This window comes from Lacerta agilis, chromosome 3 (assembly GCF_009819535.1).
Source record: "Lacerta agilis isolate rLacAgi1 chromosome 3, rLacAgi1.pri, whole genome shotgun sequence".
NCBI lineage: Eukaryota > Metazoa > Chordata > Lepidosauria > Squamata > Lacertidae > Lacerta > Lacerta agilis.
Window position 1 is genome coordinate 697,316 of NC_046314.1, and position 23,481 is coordinate 720,796.

At 44.0% G+C, this 23,481-nt stretch overlaps 3 protein-coding genes across 7 annotated transcripts in view; 1 reads left to right on the top strand and 2 right to left on the bottom strand.

Annotated features, from left to right (window-relative positions):
- Window positions 1-13,335, bottom strand: part of ITSN2 (intersectin 2) — a 78,940-nt gene extending 65,605 nt beyond the window's left edge. For all 4 annotated transcript variants that reach the window (XM_033145559.1, XM_033145558.1, XM_033145560.1 and 1 more), the window contains exons 1-4: window positions 13,296-13,335; window positions 7,710-7,773; window positions 2,697-2,789; window positions 532-595 (exon numbers count right to left, since the gene is read on the bottom strand). In XM_033145559.1, coding sequence (XP_033001450.1) covers window positions 532-595; window positions 2,697-2,789; window positions 7,710-7,737 — 185 coding nt within the window. In that variant the 5' untranslated portion in view covers window positions 7,738-7,773; window positions 13,296-13,335. The remainder of the gene's footprint in view (window positions 1-531; window positions 596-2,696; window positions 2,790-7,709; window positions 7,774-13,295) is intronic.
- A 1,250-nt stretch (window positions 13,336-14,585) lies between these two features.
- MRPL19 (mitochondrial ribosomal protein L19) lies at window positions 14,586-18,780 on the top strand. Of its 2 annotated transcripts, none has more exons than XM_033145566.1 (6): window positions 14,586-14,682; window positions 15,890-16,007; window positions 16,100-16,218; window positions 16,846-16,980; window positions 17,463-17,644; window positions 18,457-18,780. In XM_033145566.1, exons 1-6 carry the CDS (start codon window positions 14,634-14,636, stop codon window positions 18,682-18,684), a joined length of 831 nt encoding a protein of 276 aa, XP_033001457.1. In that variant the 5' UTR covers window positions 14,586-14,633; the 3' UTR covers window positions 18,685-18,780. The 2 variants fall into 2 exon arrangements, with proteins under 2 accessions (XP_033001457.1, XP_033001458.1); XM_033145567.1 differs by lacking the exon at window positions 14,586-14,682 and adding an exon at window positions 15,654-15,699.
- LOC117044780 (ATP synthase membrane subunit DAPIT, mitochondrial-like) lies at window positions 15,431-15,658 on the bottom strand. Its single transcript, XM_033145568.1, has one exon. It carries the CDS (start codon window positions 15,641-15,643, stop codon window positions 15,464-15,466), a length of 180 nt encoding a protein of 59 aa, XP_033001459.1. The 5' UTR covers window positions 15,644-15,658; the 3' UTR covers window positions 15,431-15,463.
- Window positions 18,781-23,481: the final 4,701 nt, after the last annotated feature.

The window sequence follows — 23,481 nt, forward strand, 5'->3', positions numbered from 1 at the left end:
CCAAGACCATATAACACTAGTCCTGAAAGATCTATATTGGCTCCCAGTACAATTCAAAGTGTTGGTGCTGACCTTTAAAGCCCTAAACGGCCTCGGTCCAGTATACCTGAAGGAGTGTCTCCACCCTCATTGTTCTGCCAAGACACTGAGGTCCAGCTTTGAGGGCCTTCTGGAGGTTCCCCTCACTGCGAGAAGCTAAGTTACAGGGAACCAGGCAGAGGGTGCCCACCCTGTGGAACGCTCTCCTATCAGATGTCAAGGAAATAAACAGCTATCTGACTTTTAGACATCTGAAGGCAGCCCTGTTTAGGGAAGTTTTTTATGCTTCATGTTTTATTGTGTTTTTAATATTCTGTTGGGAGCTGCACAGAGTGGCTGGGGAGGCCTGGCCAGATGGGTGGGGTATAAGTAATAAATTATCATTATTATCATTATATAATCCTCATTAAACACATTCAGTCAACATATAGACGTTTGTGCTATCAATATAACAATATTAAATGTATCTGCATGTATGTATGTATGTATTACCATATTTCAGCCAAGACTGGAGACGGCAGACCCGACTGTAAAAAAAAGGTACGTGCTTGATCACCTATGTGGATAGAAAAATGGGATAAGGTGAGTCATCATCATTAATACAATTCTCTACTTTCCATTGATTTTTTCCTTAAAGGACTCATTAATATACTGAACCATGTTTTTAAAAGTTATCAAAGTGCTTCAACTATTTGACATCGCAAATGCAAAATTACTGAGTGGATTTAATGTTTTGATTTGCAAATCAATCAATGAAAATTTTAACAATGAGAAAGAACCATTATTAATTGGACATATGTATTTGTAAACACCTATTCCAGCAGGCATGGGACGTGGGTGGCGCTGTGGGTTAAACCACAGAACCTAGGGCTTGCTGATCAGAAGGCTGGCGGTTCGAATCCCAGCGACGGGGTGAGCTCCTGTTGCTCTGTCCCAGCTCCTGCCAACCTAGCAGTTCGAAAGCATGTCAAAGTGCAAGTAGATAAATAGATACCGCTCCGGTGGGAAGGTAAACAGCGTTTCCGTGCGCTGCTCTGGTTTGTCAGAAGCGGCTTTGTCATGCTGGTCACATGACCCGGAAGCTGTACGCCGGCTTCCTTGGCCCAGTAACGCGAGATGAGCGCCGCAACCCAAGTCGGACATGACTGGACCTAATGGTCAGGGGTCCCCTTTACCTTTTTATTCCAGCAGGCACATAGCACAGCTCCACGCCAGCCTGCTGAAATACCAGATTTCCTTTGCTCATCTCCTTCCAAAGTGACGGCTACTGCCATTAGAGCCCCGTGAAGACCCAGAGGGAACGATGAGGGCTACTGGTATCTATATCTGAGTGGTGAACATAGGAACCAACAATATCCTTGACCGGGGTCACCAACATTGGCCCATGGACACTATATCCCTGAGCAGGGAACGCCAACTCTGAGCTTTTATTTAAAAGAAAAAAAGAAAATATATATCTAGACTTCCTAGAAGGAAAGCTATGAAGCAAAATGTGCAGGCACCCTTCCAAGTGACTTCTGGGGAAGGAGCCAGACGGGATGCTCCTGCCTATCAGTAGTTTTAGCCAATGAGTGTCAGAGCTGTGATTGATAGGTAAGATGCTTGGGCCCCCTGCTTCAAAATATGGAGGGGGCTGAAGCCCCTTGCCCCCTATATCCGGCACCACACACACACACACTGCAAGCAAGTAAAATAAACATACACGATCTTACAAAAATATGAATATAATCTAAGCATATCCAATTTTATATAAAGTACATACTAAATCACGTGAAAATGCATAAAGATAATAAAAATTAGTACTTTCTAATCAAACACATAAATCACATAACAGAAGCAATTTTACATCCAATTTTCCAAAAACCAATAAAAGGCTGTCATGATTCTCCAATTTTAGGTTTAATTGCCTGCCAAGTGAGGCAAACCTTCCCTACTGAACTCCCCAGGCAGAGAAGCAATATGAATGGTCTCTCCAGGTAGCATACAGGGGCCAATTCTCCACATTCAGTGAGTTATCTGCTCATTATTTGTATACCACCCTTCCTTGAAAGCATGGTGGGGAGGACTGGGTTGACTGGAAGAATGTGGGGAATGAAAGGCATGCAGCTGAGGATGGAGACACGACACCCCCAAATCACCCAGAGCCAGCCCTACTTCCAAGCACCAACCCCCTTTTTACCAAACTAGACTCTTTACCTCTTTAAACTAAGGTGAAAAGCTCTCTGCCTTGCTTGGGTGGCAGGCAAGGCCCTCTTGGCACACTGGCTCCAGATGTCTGGAAATGCTTGTTCACAGGAACTTGAGCTGTCCTGCAAGTTCGCATGAGAGCATCTCAGCGCCTGTGTGTTGAACAGGCCTACCCCAAACAAGGTGGGGAACTTGTGGAGCGAGGTTCACTCTGGACACCAGCTGATGGTAGAAGACCAAGCTCCAAGGAGGCGGCTTGAATATGCACCTTTTTGTATACACTGAACTCTTGGAACAGAGTCCCCACGTAAGGTGTGACCGTCCTGTACTTGTAACTGCTATCAATCTGGAGGAACCCCTTGCTTCCTTCAAGAGGCATTTTATGCCAATTTTCAAGCAAGAGCAAATTCATGATTTAAATCTTCAGATTATAATGAGGCAGGCAATTCACTGCAGAAGCACACACCAACCTGTGACATATCCCCCAACTGGTTTAAGGCCGTCAAACTGCTTGTCATACTTCACTCTCTCTTCCGAGGTGATGGCCCAAATGTTTGAGCCTCCTGAAAGGAAAAGGGAATGCTTTTTTAAAAAGTAGTTTTAAATGGATATAGTCAACTGGGGAAAAACAAACCTTTATTTCCTAAGTGATAATATTAAGCTCACAAGCTTTTAACACACTTTACCCTCACCAGTTTGGCAGGAATGCTTTAATGATTCATGGTATCTTGTTCCCTAGATGTGCAATTATTTGCTGACTGTTCTTCTCTCAAGGTTTTTTCAGCTTTAACACAATTATATGCACTTTACAGCATTAGTGGACATGTTTTCACCATTGTTGACTTTTCAGTTAAACATTATTTACGTATGATCTATGTATGCTCAAACACCACCCCAGAAATCCCTACCATCCAAATGATTTTTGGAAGACAGTCACTCTTATCTAAACCCCTTCTCCTTTCTTTCTCTCTCTTTCTCTTTCTCTCAAGATCATGAATTTCAAACAGGAACTGTTTCAGTATTTTATTTACTTCATGCCCAATCTTACCATTCCAAATAGGCACTAGCTACCAGCTCATGACCTTATAAATCAAGCTGTAACGTGATTGAAATGTATACATGCTTGTTTTCTCCTGCTCTGTACGATAGGACTCGAGGCAATGGCTTCAAGTTACAAAAAAGGAGATTCCGACAAAACATTTGGAAAAACTTTCTGACAGTAAGAGCAGTTCTACAGTGGAACAGACTCCCACAAGAGGTGGTGGACTCTCCTTCCTTGGAGGATTTTAAGCAGAGGTTGGATGGTGATCTATCATGGATGCTTTAGCTGAGATTCCTGCATTGCAGGGGGTTGGACTAGATCAGGGGTCAGCAAACTTTTTCAGCAGGGGGCTGTCCCTCAGACCTTGTGGGGGGCCGGACTATATTTTGAAAGAAAAAAAAAGAACGAATTCCTATGCCCCACAAATATAACACAGAGATGCATTTTAAATAAAAGCACACATTCCACTCATGTAAAAACACGCTGATTCCCAGACCGTCCGCAGGCCGGATTGAGAAGGTGATTGGGCCGAATCCAGCCCCCAGGCCTTAGTTTGCCTACCCATGACGCTTGGGGTCCCTTCCAACCCATAAGATTCTATGATTCTAAAAGCACAATCCTAACCATGTGTACTCAGAAGTAAGTCCTAGTGAATTCAATTTGCTCCCAGGTAAATGAGATTAGGATTGAAGCCTTAGTCTATTAAAAATATACAGTACAGTGGTACCTCGGTTTTCGGACATCTCCATTGCCGAACGTTTTGTTTTTCGAACGCCGCAAACCCAGAAGTAAATGCTTCCATTTTCAAACGCACCTCGGAAGCTGAACAGCTTCCACTGCATTTATCTGTTGTTTTACACAATTTTCTCTATTGAATTGGCAGCCCACCCTTTGCGCCTCAGTTTTCTATTGTTTTGGAAGTCCAACACTCTTCCAGAACAGATTACGTCCAAAAACCTAGGTACCACTGTATTGATTAAACCTGCATTTACGCTGTGGCAACATTTCTGTCACAAGAAGCATACTGACTTTAGCTTTTGGTGATGCAACACACGTGTCAGAGCAGCCATCATCTTAGAAGAGACCTTCCTTTCATATGTGTGAGAGAAGGAAGAATGCTTCTAATATGGTGCTGACATCTTCATTGTTTAAGGTAATATTAACAATAAACATTATTTTTTGAAGATCTGATTTACTGTGTGCACAATTTTTTAGTCTTTTTTTAAAAAAATAATCTGAACATAAACCAGCAGTGGGAGGCTCTTCTTAAAAAGCCACTGCCACCTTAGACTGCATTAACAGAAGCCTTGTTCCCATATTGAAGGTGGAAGCTCCCGGCCTGGAGGCCAAACGGAGCTCCCCACCCACAGCCCACCCTTCTCCCAGCCTCCAAGACTCTCCACAGGCCACTCCTCTCATGGGCCCTGATCCATGTTCGTGCTGAACTGTGGCTGCACGTCTAGCTTGCCTAGAGGGAGAGATGGAGAAAGCTCTGACTTCTGCGTGGCTAGAATGTCACATACCCTACAAGCCACATCTATTTATGGTTTACACAAAGATAAAACAGCAAAATAAAGAAAAATGTAGAAACCTACTTTAAAGTGTACAGAAGTTAAAATACTAAAACAGATTAAAATTGCCTTGGCTTTCTGAGCATCTGGGTAGACATGTCTAATCAATGTTTTTAGCAGGTAGTGAAAAAAATACAGTGACATTATCACAGAGCTTTTTAAATTTCTGAAGTGTTGCAGCTCATGTGATGGAAGGGACTTGCTCTCTGTTGCTCCAGAAGCCAGGACAAGAACCAATGGGTGGAAGTTGCAGAGAAGCCAATTTCAGCTGCAAATTATGAGAAACTTCCTAAGATAAAGAGCTGCTGGACAGTAGAACAGAGTGCCTTGGGAAGTCGTTGACTACCTTTCACTGTGAGTATTTAAGTAGAGGTTGGACAGCCACCAGTCAGGGATGCTGTAGTTGCATCCCGCACTGGGTTGAATTAGATCATCTCTAAAGTCCCTTCCAATTCTAAGACTGATCAAACTAATTAAAGCTGTAATTATCTCTAATTCAGTACCAGCCTGACATATCCTTAAGGCCACACCTGCTTTTTCTAGGAAACATCTGCTAGACCAAGAAGCTTTACTTCAGGAAGGACTATTTCAAATGAAGAGCAACGGCTGAGTAGGGGAAGAAGCATAAGATTTTGAGTGTGTCCACCCTACACAAGCTTCTACTGTTCATATCAGCTGCTCAATCACCATATTCAAGGAGAAAAGTACTCTGGCCATTCTATATCAGTTGCTCTCTTTTTCCTTCACCAAAGGGATAGGATAGGGTCACCCCTTTTTCTGTCATGGTCCTTGTGCCTTTAACAGGAATACATCAGAAAGACAGACTTCCCTGCCATTGTGACTTTAAGCCCAAGAAAGCTTTCTGTTGAATTTCTACTGATTATGCAACCGTTAAAGACAAACCCTGGCAGGAAAAAAGGAACCAACCCTAGTTCAGGAAGTGACAATGCCTCTGGGAGTTAGAAATGGCCCAACATAATCTAATAACAAATTTCAGCCATTTCCCCCTGTGTGTCTCTCAACTGGTGTTTACGGTGAACCCATGTTCAGTACAGAAGCAGCAGCTCTCCACCCATCCAAGGTTCAGCGCTTGGCCTCTCCAGTGAAAATGACCTCTTGGGCAGAAGAGAGAGCATTGTGCAAGACCAGAGGTAGCAAGACCAGACGGTGCCTGACATACTGACCATGTTAATGGAGGCTGATGGGAGTTTTGGTCCAACATCCTGAGGATGTCCTGTTGGCTATCCTTAGGCTGGGACATCAAGGATTTAACCTCATATAAGATCACTCTGTAGACTCATCACTTTTACACAGGTTGAGTTAATATCTAGTTGCAAGTCCCTTTTAAATATTAAAAAAACTATTTTAACTTCCTAAATCATTATTTAAAAGTGTTTTATTCAATCATAAAATAAAGGCAGCCAATTATGCAAGCTTCAAAAGTGATAATGCTCAGTATTGTAGGATATGTGAAGAGATTAAGTATGCGTGGAAAAACATGAGAATATTTCAAAAACTTCTGAGTTATTTAGAGAAACAAATTGCATGCGTTAATACAGAGGTAGGCAACCTAAGGCCCGTGGGCTGGATTTGGCCCAATCGCCTTCTCAACCTGGCCCGCGGACGGTCCAGGAATCAGCGTGTTTTTACATGAGTAGAATGTGTCCTTTTATTTAAAATGCATCTCTGGGTTATTTGTGGGGCATAGGAATCCGTTCATTATTATTTTTTTTCAAAATATAGTTCGGCCCACCACATGGTCTGAGGGACAGTGGACCAGCCCATGGCTGAAAAAGGTTGCTGACCCCTGCTTTAATACTTCATGCAATAAATGCAGCCTTGCAGCTAGCAGAATATTTTACACTGCTCACATGTGGGCAAACACTTCCATGAGGTAGCAATTTTTTTTTACTTATCCTCAAGTCTATCTTAACTTCTCTGTTCTAAATATCTGCAACAGTGAAATAAGTTTTATTTCACCAGCCTCAAGGGTTTAATGAGCTTATCCTGAAATTCCATTTTTGGTCCTTACTGGACTTCCACAGCAAATTCAGCGGCTGTAAAACTATTTTCTTTCGTTCTACAAACAAAATCAAAAGGATGATAAACTATGTAATATCTAAATATCAAAGCTGTATTCAAAATAAATGCTTTTAGATTAGCAATTTAAATGATGTGAAAAACATCCATCATGAAATATTATGTCTTTTAAAATGGATTTTAAGACTGTATTCCTAAACGTATTATTCTTATTCTTATTATATTTGTACCCCACCGATCAGACTGGGTTGCCCCAGCCACTCTGGGCAGCTTCCAGCATATATAAAAACACAATAAAACATTAAACATTAACAATTTCCCTACTTACGAGGTGAGGTGTCTCACTGAACACAGTGGGACTTAGATTTTCATAAACGTGAACAGGATTGCTTTGCACATGTTTTCTGCTACTACACTTATTACCTTAAGCAACAGAAGGTCTACAAGCCTTTCATATCCATTTGGGGGGTGGGGGGGTGGGGGGAGGTACCATTTATGTGACATGCCCTGATAACCAAGGACACAGCTTGCCACTCACAGCTGAGGAGCTCTGAAGGCTGTCACACTGTTCACAGGGCATGTTTCAAGCCTTAAAATACAGTAAAATGAGCAGCTGCTTCAGGCAGCTCATTGTGCCCTCTATAAGCTCCTGCAGAAGGATCATGGAAAACACACAGAACAAAATTCTGTAGGCAAAAGTAGATATTCTTCAGCAAATTTACCAAAATTCTGAGGCATATCAATCTTAGAATTATTAAATAATACTGTAATATACGAGAAAGACAAAAGATCTTCCTCCTCCGAGGATACCCTACACAAGAGCTCCTTACCATTCATGGCTGTGGGAATGTGAGTCATCCTGTTCTGGAATGGTTCTTCCTAGCTCTCAGCCATCTGCAACATAACAAAACTGGACCATGAATAATGCAGCAAGGACAGGTGTCACTCAGCTCCTGCTAAGCAAAACCAAGTCTACCCCTCCAGCTGACATGTCTGACAACAAACCATCCAGCATTTTATACCACCGATAAAGATGCTGAATTGACAAGGGGTGGGGAATGTTTTTTTTTTACTAGGTATATGATGCAGTCTGGAAACTGGAAATCTTTTCTTAAACAGAGAACGGGACCAATTGTGGAATGATGAAAAACAATAAAAGGTGGAGATTAAAACACAAAAGAACAACTTGGAACAATAATAAATATTGCTACTATATTTCTTTTCAAGGGTTAGCATCCATAACTTAATGAATCAATGTCTCTAAACTACAATCGAGGTAAAGGTAAAGGGACCCCTGACCATTAGGTCCAGTCGCGAATGACTCTGGGGTTGCGGTGCTCATCTCGCTTTATTGGCCGAGGGAGCCAGCGTACAGCTTCCGGATCATGTGGCCAGCATGATTAAGCCGCTTCTGGTGATCCAGAGCAGCACATGGAAACACCGTTTACCTTCCTGCCGGAGCGATACCTATTTATCTACTTGCACTCTGATGTGCTTTCGAACTGTGGGGTTGGCAGGAGCAGGGACTGAGCAACGGGAGCTCACCCCGTTGCGGGGATTCGAACCGCTAACCTTGTAATCGGCAAGCCCTAGGCTCTGTGGTTTAACCCACAGTGCCACCCGCATCCCAAGCTACAATCTATAAACGCCTTATTTTGAAGGTGAGGTAAAGTAAACATAAAGGACTCCTAGATGGTTAAGTCCAGTCAAAGGTGACTATGGGGTTGCGGCGCTCACCTCGCTTCAGGCCAAGGGAGCTAGCGTTTGTCCGCACATGGCTTTCCAGGTCATGTGGCCAGCAGGGCTAAACCGCTTCTGGCACAAGACACCATGACGGAAGGTAGAGCACACAGAAATGCCGTTTACCTTCCCACCACAGCTGTGCCTATTTATCTACTTGTACTGGTGTGCTTTTGAACTGCTAGGTCACTGGGACAGAGCAACAGGAGCTCATTCCATTGCGCGGATTCAAACTGCCCACCTTTTGATTGGCAAGCCCAAGAGGCTTTAGGCCACAGCGCCACCCGCGTCCCAGGTGAGGGAGGAATTGGATACAGGAAAAGGAGAAGGTCTAGCAACAACATGACTTCAATTATCCTTGGTTAAGGAGGGCAACCAAGATGATCAAGGGTCTGGACACAAGTCTCATGAGGAATGGTTGAGTGAGTTGGGTATGTTTAATCTGCAGAATAAGAGATTGGGAGGAGATATGATAGCCATCTTGAAATTTCTCAGGGGCTGTCACATGGAAGATGCAGAAAACTTGTTTTCTCCTGCTCTAAAGGGTACAACTCAAACCAATGGCTTCAAGCTCCAAGAAAGAAGATTCTGGCTAAACATCAGGAAGAACTTTCTGATGGTAAGAGCTGTTTTGACAGTGGAATGGACTCTCTTGGGAGATTGTGGACTGTCCTTTCTTGGAGGTGTTTAAGCAGAAGTTAGATGGCCATCTGTTAGGGATGGCCATCCAACTTTAGTCAAGATTCCTGCATTGCAGGGGGTTGGACTAAATCAGTGTTTCCCAATTAGCTAAGTACTTTAGAAAATTATGCTTTCTCTATGGTAGTTTTTGTTATGTGAATGGTGCCACAAACCCCCTGGGATCCAGACCACCTGGAAGCCTGATCTAAAGGTCTGTCACATGGAAGATGGAGCAAGCTTGTTTTCTCCTGCTCCAGAAGGTAGACCCAAACCAATGGATTCAGGTTACAAGAGATTCCGACTAAACATTATGGAGAACTTTCTGACAGTAAGAGCTGTTCAACAGTTGAACAGAATACTTTGGAATGTGATGGCCTCTCCTTTGTTGGAGGTGTTAAAGCAGAGGTTGGATGGCCATCTGAATGTTTAGCTGCAATTTCTGCAGTGCAAGGGATTGGAAGTGATGACCTTTGGGATTCCTTTCAACTCTACAATTCTATGATTCTGATATGCTTCTTAAACTCTTAAAACCACAGGGTGTGGCTTTGGGAATTAGTTTTCAGCAATATGTGGATGATAGCCAACTTTCTCTCCTTTTAATTTCATATTGAGGAAACTCTGGAAGTTTTAAGTGGTGTTTTGAGTGTAATAATGGACTGGATGTGAACTAATAAAACAGAAGCTTAACTTTGGCAAGACTTGTCAATAGGACAGCTGAATAGGGAGGAGTGGTAGATAAGGTCCACAGCTTAGGAATCCTTGTGGGCCTGTCCTTGGTGCCAGATCCTCAGGTGGCAACTGTAGCGAGCAGAACTTTGGCTTGTTAAAGCAGATTTGATCATTGCCACAGATGCCCTGGTCAATTCAAACTGAGCAAGTGTAACACGCTCTATGTGGGTCTGCCTCTCAAAAGTACTGTATGAGGAAAGTTTAGACAGCAGAACTCTCTTCCTATCCTGTTCTTAGTTTCCATGTTATCCAATGTTAGTCATACTCAGAGTAGACCAATGAAATTAATAGACAGGACTGGATTATTTCAATGAGTAGACAGTCAAGTAGACAGAGTAGTAGACAGTCAAGTAGACTGGATTATTTCAACGAGTAGACAGTCAAGGGAAAAAGAAAATACACCTTCTTTGAATTCAGTGGTTTTACATATCAGGACATAATAACAATCATCTGTTCCCTAGCGGGTCTCAAAATTAGATAAATACAACCTCAAAGTCTATGAGCCCCGTAACACCACTGTGCAGGGGCAGCAAGACACCATGACAACGAATTAACAAGGGGCACCATAACTGCAACTCATTGGAAATAAACCCATGTCTTCCTTGGCAGGTCAATAGGAAAACACTGAAATAGGATTCCGTTTAAATCCCGCCATGGGAAAATGTGGAATCAAAGCAAAACTCATGTTTTGGATTCATACACTGCAACCATCATGCCTGAGACAAAAGAGCGTGGATTGCAGCTTCTGTTACATAGCTATTCTGTTACATAGCTACATCCTCAGGTGTGCAATGCCATAACTGGTGGGTGGTGCTGTAGTAACCAGGAATACTGTGGACATGTTTGTTGATGGGTTACATGTAGGTAGCCATGTTGGTCTGCCACAGTGAAAACAATATAAAAAATATAAAAAATTCCTTCCAGTAGCACCTTAGAGACCAACACACGAAAGCTCATACCAAGAACAAACTTAGTTGCTCTCTAAGGTGCTACTGGAAGGAATTTTTTTATTTTTTATTTTGTTTTGCTGATGGGTTAATTATACCAGTAGTTTCTACAGTGCCTATGCAGTTGGCTTTACTACTAGGTGCAACTCTGATGTGGCGAGATCATAGATCACCCTGACCATTTCCTTCATTTTATTATGTTTAAATATGACCTTTTATTGATCTTTATATCTGTTCTCATGAAAGAATAGCATCTTATACAAAGAATACAGGTAAGTACGATTACACAAAATGCAAAAGCCAAAATAGTATTGTATGAATAGTACAAATCGTGTTTCAGCTGTAAAATCTGGAAGATGTGCAAAATGCTAATTCTCATTATGCCTGTTAAGGTTAATTCTCAATATGCCTGTTAAGGTTGTCCTATTCATTTGGGAGGGGGGGTTGAGTGATTTACTATTCATTTTTGAGGGAAACCTACACATTCCCCTTTTGTGGGAAAACTATGACATGCAAGCCATAAGGAACTTTGAATATTAGCACTGTAATGCTGTCTTTCATGTTTCAAAAATAAAGTTTCCAGACCTTTTGGTTGCAGGTGACACTGAAATAACCAATCACTGACACTGAAATTACAGCTGGGGAGGACGGGACCTTTTTGCCCCTATCTTTATTGTATTTTTGCATCCTTACAATTTTAAAAGGTTATTACCAGTGTTCTTTTTCTAGAAAAAGAAGTGCTGGAACTCACAACAAATGCCTCCATCCATTGTTTTCTTATAATGGCAATGGTGGCCACCTGACAGGTGCTGGAACTGAGTTCTGGCAAGTTCTGGATGAAAAAAAAAGCCCTGGATTGCATTCTGAACACTGACGAGACAGGCTTTGTCCAACACAAGCCATTATATCCAATTGTAAACTCAGAACCAAAACGTCTTCCCCATACTATTCATAATCACCTGTAGAAAAGGTGTGCACTCTACATCAAAAAACATCCCCATGATTGCAAAAATACAAATTTAACTGTTAAAGATCTTCCTTCATATGCACCACACCTTCAGCTACTGCTGATCATCATGATCAATAGGATACAGTCATTCTACTCCTGGCACATCTCATTTTCTGTTACTATCACAATGGTGGTTTTCATTTTTTAAAAATAGAATATAATTCTGATGATCTGGTCTGCCAAGGCCTTCCAATACTTGACTATCAGAATCCTTATGCCTGCTTCCCTTCATGTTCGACAATACTTTCCAGTCTATACATTTTAAAATGGGGCTTAATCTCAATAAATAAAACAAACTTACTCCTTCATTGAAAATACTGTATAAATGCCTATGTTTTCTTGCCTTCTTCCCTCGTCTCGTTGCCACCAGAGGAAAGATGCCAGAAAGAACAGAGCCATGGTTCCACACATGTGGGAAGGGGGCAACCAGAATATGCTCTTACTGTACTATCATCTTACTCCACTATGGTGCTGGAGGAGACTCTTGAGAGTCCCATGGACTGCAAAAAGATCAAACCTATCCATCCTTAAAGAAATCAGCCCTGAGTGTTCACTGGAAGGGCAGATCCTGAAGTTGAGGCTCCAGTACTTTGGCCACCTCATGAGAAGAGAAGACTCCCTGGAAAAGACCCTGATGTTGGGAAAGATGGAGGGCACAAGGAGAAGGGGACGACAGACGATGAGATGGTTGGACAGTGTTCTCGAAGCGACTGGCATGAGTTTGGCCAAACTGCGGGAGGCAGTGGGAGACAGGAGTGCCTGGCGTGTTCTGGTCCATGGGGTCACAAAGAGTCAGACACGACTGAACGACTGAACAACAACAACAAATCTTCGTTCTCCATCTCACAGGGACCTCCGACCCATTTTAACCGCATTTAAAAGGATACCGTTTGTGCCGCGCCGCTCTCGAACACGACAGAAAAAGGCATCTTAATAGGAAGCGAGAGAAAGGCCTTCGGGCCCCCCCGGACCCCCCCGGCTTTGTTTTGTTTTTTAAGGGCGCAGGCGCTTTAACTGTTCGCGTGCCAGGCCCACGCTTCCAGCTGCCCCAAGCGCCCGGGGGGCGGAGAGCGGCGGCCCAAGCGAAGGCACCGGCGGCCAAGGACCGAGGGAGGCCGCGCAAGACAGGGAGGCGCTCGGGCCTCGGAGGGGCCCTTCACCGGCGCCCACAGGCCGCGCGACGCTCCTGCCCAGAGACGCGGCCTCGCTGCCGGCCTGGCCCCGGCGGCCGCCCGGAGCCTGCTGCAGCGAGCGGGGCCGCCGAGGAGCGAGAGGCAGAGGCCTCGGCCGGCCGCCCAGCCGGCGCCTACCTGTTGCGCTCGCTCGCTTGCCCGCCTGCCTGCCGGTGGCTCCTCTTCCTCCTTCGCCTGCTCCGAGCGAGAGCCTCCTGCCTGCCTTCCCTTCCTCGCTCGGCCGCGGCCGCTCCTCCTCTGGCTGCTGTGAGGGCTGCGTCAAAACTCCGAAGATGGCGGGAAGGCGGCGGCCCGGGGAGGGAGGCCGGGAGCGGAGCCGCGGGGCCTCGCAAGGCCTGGCCGGGCGCGCCTCAGGACTCGTCCCACGCGGGAAGCGAGGGTCTTTCTGTGTGGGAGCCGGGGCCCTGACCCCGTCGGAGGCAGGCAGCCCCGCTTCGGAAGGCTCCCCTCAAGCACCTGCCGCGAAGGGCGAGCCCGTCCGGCTTCTCTCCCGGGTTGCGCACTGGCAAGCCTCCTTGGCCGGAGACGGAGCCGCCGAGATCCTCCCACCGGCGCCGCCGCCGCCTCGCTTCAGAACCTCAGACCTGTCTGCTCCCCCGGGGTAGCAGCACATCCCTCCCCCCCCGCGCGCGCGCGCAGTGCGGAAGAACGGGCCCATTTCGTGGAACCGGATAGTCGGGTCCTGTAGTCGCTCTCTAATTGCACGACGGGGGATGCAGCAGGTGGCCCCCTTCCTCTCCTCCCCCGCAACACCACCCCCCCCGATCTGCTCCGGGGTCCCACTGCCCTCTGAAGCGGAGTTTGGGGGTGCACGGAGGTCTTCCGGGGGGAGCAGGCTGATACCACTGGATTGGGGGGCACCTTGGATAAAATACAGGGGAGCCCCGGCTAAGCCCCGTCCCGGGGGGGGGGGGCGCACTGTTGAACGGCAAGGCCGGCTCCCGTTGGGCCTCGGGGGAGAGAGAGAGAGGCGGGAGCGAAAGGCAGCCATCCTGCGAGGCACTCCGCTCGCTAAGATTCTAGGCCAAACCCCATTGTTTCGTTTGTTACGAGGTTGTGCATTTTTGTGTTTCATATCGTAAACCGCCTTGTGATCCTCGGGCGAAGGGCGGTATAGAAATGTAACAAAATAAAGGAAACGCCATAAAAACAGCAAAGAAAAAGGACTGTGTTTAAACTGTGTTTGTTGTGTTAGCAGTCGCGATTCCTCCGCGGAATTTCTGGCCGCGATGCTCCGTCCCGCCGGAGAGAAAAGCGCGACAGACGAAGGCGGCAGAGGCGCGTCTCTTCACGAACGAATAGCTCTGTGCTCACTATCGGCGCCGAGCAAATCCTGTCAGGCGCAGCGCGAGTTGGCTCGCGTTTGGATTAAGATTGTCCCCGCTGAGGCTGCCGTAGCCGCGCGCAACGCATGCGCGCTCCTGTTGCTGTCGAAAGCGCCTGCCCGTAGCTGTAATGGCAGCTGCTCGCGGGAGGCTCCCGCCTCTGCTTGGCCTGCGATGCAGTAAGTGGGGATGGGGGGAGACGGAGGCGATGCTTTTGTGGGGAGCGGATAAAAGGGGTTTCTGCTCACAAAACCGGAAGGTGTCAGAAAATTCTCGAGGGTTGCTATTTGTGTGAGTTGCGTTTCAAAGAAGTTGCTGCCGACCCCTCGGCCACGTGCCCGGCGGGGGCTCGAAGGGCCACAATAGCGCTTTAAACATTTAGGCCTCCCCCCGCCAACAGTTCTGGGAACTGTAGTTGGTTAAGGATGCCGAGAGTTGTCAGGAGACCCCTATTTTCATCATTTCCCCTTGGGAATTGTTGTGACACTGCGAGGAGAACGGGCCTCTTAACAGCTCTCACCCCCCCCCCTTAACTACAGCTGCCAGAATTCTGGAGGGGGGGCCGTATCATGGTAGTTTAAGCATAGGGTGTGAATGTGACCCTAGTCTATATGCAATCCCAGGCAAGCTTAAGCACAACTCAATTTGATCTTTTCTTTTTCTTTTTTGTAATGAAAGCCACAATTTACTTTTGGAACAGAATGCAGGGTAATATTTATCCTAGAGATACAGTAATGCCTAAAGATGTATCCATAATTTCTCAGCGCAGATTGAAAGGGCTCCTGAATTGAATTGTACACACTAGACCTCTGCACGTTGTTTATATGTAGAACAGTCACTTCTGCAGTGTCAATGTGTACAGATGACGAACTTCATCATTGTTCATGATTTATTGAAGTGTACATCAACTTCTACTAGTTATATTGCGTGCATGGTCCAGTGTCAACATATCAACCCATCTTATTTCTGTGTCACGGCTGGAGTTTGCTTCTTAGGCCTCAGTTTAAAATACAGGATGATACTTGCAAGCGTTGTATATGTAGCTATAACATGATTTCTTCTGCCTGTTATGTTGTAGGTATTGAAGTATTTCAGAAACCCTGTGAATTGATGTTGTGACCCAGCATCGTGCCCTGCCATCACTACTAGTCCAAATGTTTCTCATATGCGATTAAACACAGATATCTCCTCAACAGGTGGATTGATTTTACACTGCAAATCCGTTTTCTCCTCCCGATAACCACCATTCAATCAAATTGATCTTTTCTTTTTTTAAAAAAATGCATAAGATGTAGCACAAGGCTGTTTTGCTGTAATGCAAAAAGGATCATGGAAGCTGAATGATTTATTTCTAGCCATGTTGTAACCAAATTTTGTCTGTTGAAGGGAACCTTTCTTTCTCGGTTGGACACCTCAAGTCTAAAGATGGAGAACCAGCAAAATTTAAGCCACCTCCAAAGCCAGTCATTGTTGATGAATCAAAAACCCAAACAACAGACACACGGTAACGAATTTTTAATTTTATGTCCAGCTGTATCTCATTTGTTATTTATTATAATAGCAAGTTACCATTTGCATTATTTGTGTGTCTGACAGATTCTTGAGTCCTGAATTCATCCCTCCTCGGCAGAGAACAAATCCTTTCAAGTTCTACCTTGAAAGATGTGACATGATACAGAGGAGAAAAGTAATGAATATTCCGGAGTTCTATGTTGGTCAGTTATGTCTAAAGTGGAACTTTCATAATATTGTGTTGGATATGTTACCAAAAATAATGAATTCAATACCAATGCCATTTTATCTTCAGTTTAAAAGACATTCCCAAATATTTTAACAAAACAACTCTTGATTCTTGCGGAATTCTGTACTTGGCCATTGAGACTATCAATCAGTTTGAATTTTCCTGAAGGGGATAATTAATGGTCCCTTAATTACATTACATACATCTCCCCTGGCATGGTGCATAGTATTTGTCCCTGTTGTTTTCCAGAGCACATTTTAGTGCGGAAAAGATGAAATGTGAAGCTATAGGATAGCTTTAGAAATTAGAAAACTTTGCCTCACTCATTCCACATGACTGTAGAGCTGTATGATTGTGTGTACTATTGAAACAATAATTTGAATGCTATTACAAAGCAACCATTCCATTATGCCAAAAAACAGTCAACATGCAAAAAAAACCTATATGGAACTAATCTTTGTTGCCTAATATGAAATCATAATACCAAGGTAAATAATAATTGCCATGCTTGTTAGTGTACTAAAAACTAAGTTTGGTTTTTATTATCCTTTCTGCCTCTCTTGGTCAGTGTCTAGCCTTTAAATGGTTTCTTTTCTGGCAGGAAGTATACTTGCTGTTTCTGCTGCAGATCCCCATGCTAGTGGGAAAAGCAGCACTTTTGTAGGACTTTGTATTCAGCGATCAGGAAAAGGACTTGGTGCAACCTTCATACTTCGCAATATAATAGAAGGACAAGGTGGGTGCATACTTTAATGTTCATTGTTTTCCAGCTTATGGGCCGAGGGAAGTGCTGGAAACCCAACAATGGCTTTAGTGGCTTTTCAGCAACATTATGTAGACATGATGAAAATATATTCTATATAGGGTAACTGTTGGGTGTCCTTAAGCCAGGTTCAAATAATTAAAATAATGTTACCAATAACTAATTAAGTTGGCATGAGGTTGCATGCAGGGAAAAACTGGATTGGGGTGTCTAGATTTTTTAGTTAAAATATCTGCATTGTATTGCAGATCCATTCTATTACCTGAAGTGTTAGGAACACTTTTTATTCTTGACAATCTAGTTACCTTTCCATTCTACCAGCCCCCAAATGTTGTATAACTCCAAATATTGTTTATTCTTCTACCAACAAAAGTTGGTTCATAACAAAGAGTACTGTCACCTATTTTTGTAATGTCATTTTCTGTATTGATAGAGAAATGCATTTTCCATTTAAGGTATTGAAATTTGCTATGAACTATACAATCCTCTAATCCAAGAGATCAAGGTTCTGAAACTGGAGAAAAGATTGGATGATAACCTGATGTATTTACGAGATGCCCTTCCAGAGTACAGCACTGTTGATGTTAACATGAAGGCTGTCCCACTTTCAGCTACGGAAGAAGTTCCTGTCAACAAGGTAGCAGCAAGGAATAACTGGTGTTTGTGACTGGCAACTAGTTATTCTGAAACATCGTTTTGTAATATGAAGTTGTTGCGTTGTACTATTTTGGTGTTGTGATAGTGGTAGAGGCCACCATGGGAACGGCTTTCTGCCCTTTGGTCATTATGTTACACTTGAGATGGCTTAGCTCCTTTAGAGCTCAAACCTAGCAGAAAAGAACAGTGTTTTCTTCTTGCTAGCAAGCAATGGCACGTTAGAGCTCCAGTGAACTTCTGAGCTGTCTGAAGTGGTTAACTTTAGATGTTGATTGGAGTTCTAACACAGCAGAATAGTTGAAGTACAGGGTTCTTAACTCCTTGTCATGAAGCTTGGATATTGCAGTTGAGCTCTATGGTTAATTGCTATCAGTAGGCAGGGGGTGCTCATCTCGCTTCAGGCTGATGGAGCCCACGTTTGTCTGCAGACAGCTTTCCTGGTCATGTGGCCAGCATTACTAAACCGCTTCTGGTGCAATGGAACACCGTGATGGAAACCAGAGCGCATTGAAATGCCATTTACCTTCTCACCACAGTGGTACCTATTTATCTACTTGCACTGGCATGCTTTCAAACTGCTAGGTTGGCAGGAGCTGGTACAGAGCAATGGGAGCTCACCCCGTCATAGGGATTTGAACCACCGATCTTCCGATCAGCAAGCCCAAGAGGCTTGGTGGTTTAGACCACGGTGCCACCCACATCCCTGGTCCATTGAGTACATATAACTGAAAGAAAAATACTCGCTTAATATCAAATAAATGATCTGACATACATTTCTTTCAATTATGCTAGATGAAAGTCCGAATGAAACCGAAACCATGGTCAAAACGCTGGGAACATCCAAAATTCAATATCCAGGGCATTAATTTTGACTTGTATCTTAATGAAAGACACAAAGCGAAAGTAGAAAAATGGCAAATGCCTTGGCGTGAATTTGATATGCTGAAAAAGTATGATACAGTAGAAATTGAGAAGAACATCTGGGAGGAAGTGAATGAAGAGCTGAAAAAAAAGGTATAGAAATTGTGGGAAACTACATGTAAAGACTACCTCCATTAATTTTAGCATTTTTTATGTTGAATAATAAGCACCCGTATGAACATTTTCAAACTGTTAGCTTTTTGCAGTGTCAGCTATACTTGTATATTCAAAACACCAACTATTGCTGTTTGCTTTATATTCTTCAATAAATTCATTTTGTGTTTAATAAGATGATCAATAAAATACTTGTAGGGCATGCAGAATACTTTTTCATCTGTGATCATAGGAAACTGGAGTCGAGTTAGGTGTAGAACTCCAATTTACAAACAGTGGATGTTTTTGTATGAGGTTTAGATGGAACTATGAAAAAGCCAGTAGCATGTCAACACAGACAGCTGTTGTTGTTTAGTTGTGTCCGACTCTTCGTGACCCCATGGACCAGAGCACTCCAGGCACTCCTGTCTTCCACTGCCTCCCACAGTTTGGTCAGACTCATGCCAGTCGCTTCGAGAACACTGTCCAACCATCTCGTCCTCTGTCGTCCCCTTCTCCTTGTGCCCTCCATCTTTCCCAACATCAAGGTCTTTTCCAGGGAGTCTTCTCTTCTCATGAGGTGGCCAAAGTATTGGAGCCTCAACTTCAGGATCTGTCCATCCAGTGAGCACTCAGGGCTGATTTCCTTCAGAATGGATAGGTTTGATCATCTTGCAGTTCATGGGACTCTCAAGAGTCTCCTCAGAGCCACTGTCATCCAAAACAGAGGTTCTTTGCTCACATAAGAGAATATGTTTTTAAGTTGTAATGATGAAGGTGACAGTGAAGAGTGTAATATTTTACTTCTTACAGTGGGGAAAATTTGAGACAGCTCTTCCTAGAGAATTTGAAAAGAGATAGGTGGATGCCCTTTCTCTGAGGCATAGGATTTGCCAGTCACCATTACTTTAATCTTGTCAAGTTTGGCTTTAGTTGCAAATACAGTAACCTAATGCTGACAATGAGTTGGTTAAAGAAGAAATAAGGTGTTAATGTTGCCTTACTACAACTCTTCATCTGCATCCAACTACTTTTGTAAAAAAGAGGTTTCTTCACTGAAGGTCCAAAGGAGAGCAGTTGATTAGTATACTTTCTAGAACTTCCCCGCTCTTTAATTAGTGGAGTCATTCAGTATTATTACTGTAAGAAGTAGCCTTGCTCAGCAGCCCATGCCACAGAACTAAGTGGTACAAAACATTGCATATATTAGAACACAACTTCCCATGGGGGGCACTGCTATTGTCAGAAACCGCACTGCAGAATCTCATGTCATTTGCATGTGCATGAAGCTACAAGGAAGCTTAACAATTTCACAATTGTATACCAAAAGCAAATTGCAAAATACTGTAGTAAAGGAGGGATGAGCAGCTATTTTTGTGAGTAAGCAAATTAAAGGACAGGAGGAGGAGAAATAAATGGACACTGAGTTAACTGTACTATGTACAATTTAATATACACTAAAAAAAACTATACAAAAATAAGACCAAGTTTTAACCTACCCTATAAATTTATAGAATAAAGCATTAATTAATTATTTAATTTAATTTAATTTAACAGAGGCAACTAAATAGGTCATGTCAATTTTCGTAAATTGTTTATAGTGGAGTTACTGAAGTTAACTCTACAGTGTTACATACACTTTGTATTTTATTTCTTTCAAAGTACTGTACAAGGATGCTTTACCAAGTGGCATTTTTGCTATACTTCAATTAGTAGCTTCTATCTCCTTGCCATTAAATTGTTGTTATAGGTGGCATGTAACACAAAATCTGCTTGGTATTTGAAGCCACTAAAATTGGAATAGGGCAGGCAAGAGAACCTCACCACCCAAATGCAACTTGTGCATTCTTGCTGCTCTTGCCCATCATGATTAATAACACCCAATATGAGGGGAATTGGACAGGCAGAACCAGGAGGTAGTGAACTCTTTGCTAAGGGGGCAGCCCTGATACCTCAAAGAAAACAGTTACAACCCACTTTAAAAAAAACAACCAGTGCCCTCCTTTGGACCCAGAATTACCTGTCACCCAATTGCAAAATCCTCTTTTGTGGATGTCATTTGCAATGTACTTGTGTGGGTGGCAGGAGACTTGAGTTCAGATGACATGGGTTATGTGACCTGGTTTTGGAATAGAAACTAACTTGGTCACCCTTATTGGCTTTTATTTTTTAAGGAGACGGACAATTCCTGTTGATTCTCATGGATCTCTCAGCGGCTTTCAGTGCTATTGATCAGTGTCACTTTTCTTGGATGGGAATTGGAGGCATTCAGTGATTACAATGCTACCTGGAAGATAGTTTTCAAAAGATGGCATTAAGAGATTCCTACTGCACCCTAGCGTTTACCCAAGACATTGGCACAGGATTATATCGTGTCTTCTGTGCTGCTTATTAAATCCCTAAAACGGCTGGGACAAATGGTTTGGGGATTGAAGATGAGGCTCCACCAATGCACAGATGAAGCCTCTTCATCTAATGCATCCCAGGCACGTTCCTGGTGTCAATGATGAGCTGGATAAGGCCTCATGTCGTCAATCCAGACAAGATGGAGTTGCTGATAATAAATGGTTCATCAGATTTGAAATTGGTGTTTGGCCTCTTCTCCCTCTTAAGGGTCAGGGTTGTAGCTTGTCATCAAATCTTGCTCTGCCTGTGTGTGCCCAAGTGGGATCTGTGGCCAGAAGTGCCTTTCCTCCACTTCAGTGGGCGGGCCATCTGTGTGCTCCTCAAAAAAATATAATCTTTCCAGAGGTATCTATCCCTTGGTTATTTCCAGGTTGGGTTACTGTAATCTGCCTTATGGGGGGCTGCCTCTGAAGAGTATTTTGAAACATCCAACTTAATCAGAAAATAGTAGTGAAATCGTTAACTAAGATCTGTCACGCTAAACATATTAGCCCAGTGCTTGAAGTGTATTGTTGAGTACAGTTCATGTGTTGGCTCAGTCAGTAGAGCATGAGAGTCGCAGCATGAGCCCCACGCTGGGCAAAAGATTCCTGCATTGCAGGAGGTTGGACAAATGACTCTCTTGGTCCCTTCTAGGAAAAGCAGAAAGGGGCTTTGGACCAGAGTATCTGAAGGATGGTCTTCTTCCATAAGAATGTATCATTTAGCTCAGGTTATCAGAGCCCTTTTGGGGGGGCAGGGGCTTTCAGAGTTTAGGCGAGTGGCTACCAAAGAAGGAATTTTTCATCATGGTGTTTGGTCAGTTGAGCAGCATAGGTCAATTGATCTTCCTATTGGACCACAGTGGAGTGTGAACTATTCCATAAAGCCAAGAAAGCTAGCTTACCCTTTTAAATTTATTATGTTGTCATGTGTTAAGGAAGGACAGGACTAAAGGCCACTTGCCTAGAGCTGTGTCAATGTTTGGGTCAAATCGTTCCTATTAGTCACCTTCTATAACTGCAGGGATCTGTGCACAGTAGCACAAGTGGTCATTAGCAAAGAAACTGCCTTGAAACGCCCACAACTCCCCATGGTTTCTGCAGAAAGCAGGGCGTTGCCAGTTTTAAACTGTGTAGGCTGACCCTGGTGTTGCAGGATACAAGTCAACGAGAAGAACTATTCAGCCAGCTATTCATGTTCATAGGAACCTCCCTGACAACATACCAAGAAGCAAGTCGAGGAAGGCCCTAGCTCAGTGTCACAGCACATGCTTTGTCTGCTGAAGATCTGACTCAGTTCCTGGTATCTCCAGGATGGGCCAGGAAAGACTCCTTCCTGGTTGAAATACTTGAGAGGTGCTGCAAGTCACAACAGAGCAGGGATGCGGGAACCTGGGGGTCTCCAATGATGTTGGGGCTCCAGAACAAACACCCACTTGCCCACTGCTGCTGTGCTCCAGTCCTGCTTTTGAGTTTCCCTTGGGGGCATCTGGCCACTGAGAACAGGAGCCTGCACTAGAAGGGCCACTGGCCTAATGCCGCAGAGTTCTTAGGTTCTCACAACATCTGGAGGGTCAAAGTTCAGCCAACCCTCATTTAGAGTCTATGCCATAAGTACAGTGACTGGCCTAAGGTCACCTAGTGGGCTTCATGGAGTGAGGATTTGGACTTGGGTCTCCCCAGTCTAACCACGATGCTGCTCTGCTGTACATTTCCTCTTTCCTTGCTTATCTGTGTGGAGGGTTTTGTCTTTGCACTCCAGTTGTAGGCATGTAATGAGGTTGCTGTTGGGTGTCAGTGTTGAGTTTTGAGACAAGAGTATCAGTAAGTGAGCAGGCAAGGTTTGACCACATGCCCTTTCTGTGTGTGTGGCCTGAAACCAGACTGCTTCGCACAGTGTGTTCTGCTTTCACACTTCTCCATAGTTCCAGTCACTAAGGTTTCCCCTTCTGTGCTCCAAGGAACCCTTGACAGCAGCCCACTATGACAAATTTGCAACACATAGAAAGGATTAGTTGCTTATATTTACCTCAACCTTGACAATACTAGTTCAACCTTCAGATGTTCCCAGAGCACCATCTAGATCTGGAGCTGGTTGGCTGCCTGAACTCAAAGAGGACTCATTAATGGTTCCTCATCATCCTGGAAAAAAAGTGACCAGTGGGGTGCCACAGGGTTCTGTCCTGGGCCTGTTCAACATCTTTATGAATGACTTGGATGAAGGAATTGAGGGGATGTTCATCAGATTTGCTGATGACACTAAACTGGGAGGGGTAGCTAATGCCACAGAAGACGGAATCAGAATTCAAAATGACCTGAACAGATTGGATTCAAGCTAACAAATTGAATTTCAATAGGGACAAATGTAAGGTTCGGCTCTTAGGCAGGAAGATGTCCTGAAACTAATTGGAAACAT

What these genes read in the sequence shown, in the direction of transcription:
- MRPL19 (XM_033145566.1), top strand. Translation starts at nt 14,634, where the DNA reads ATGGCAGCTGCTCGCGGGAGGCTCCCGCCTCTGCTTGGCCTGCGATGC. An exon ending in TCTGCTTGGCCTGCGATGCA is followed by an intron (nt 14,683 to 15,889) that starts GTAAGTGGGGAT and finishes TGTCTGTTGAAG; the next exon opens with GGAACCTTTCTTTCTCGGTT. An exon ending in TATTCCGGAGTTCTATGTTG is followed by an intron (nt 16,219 to 16,845) that starts GTCAGTTATGTC and finishes CTTTTCTGGCAG; the next exon opens with GAAGTATACTTGCTGTTTCT.
- LOC117044780 (XM_033145568.1), bottom strand. Translation starts at nt 15,643, where the DNA reads ATGGCAGGGCACGATGCTGGGTCACAACATCAATTCACAGGGTTTCTG.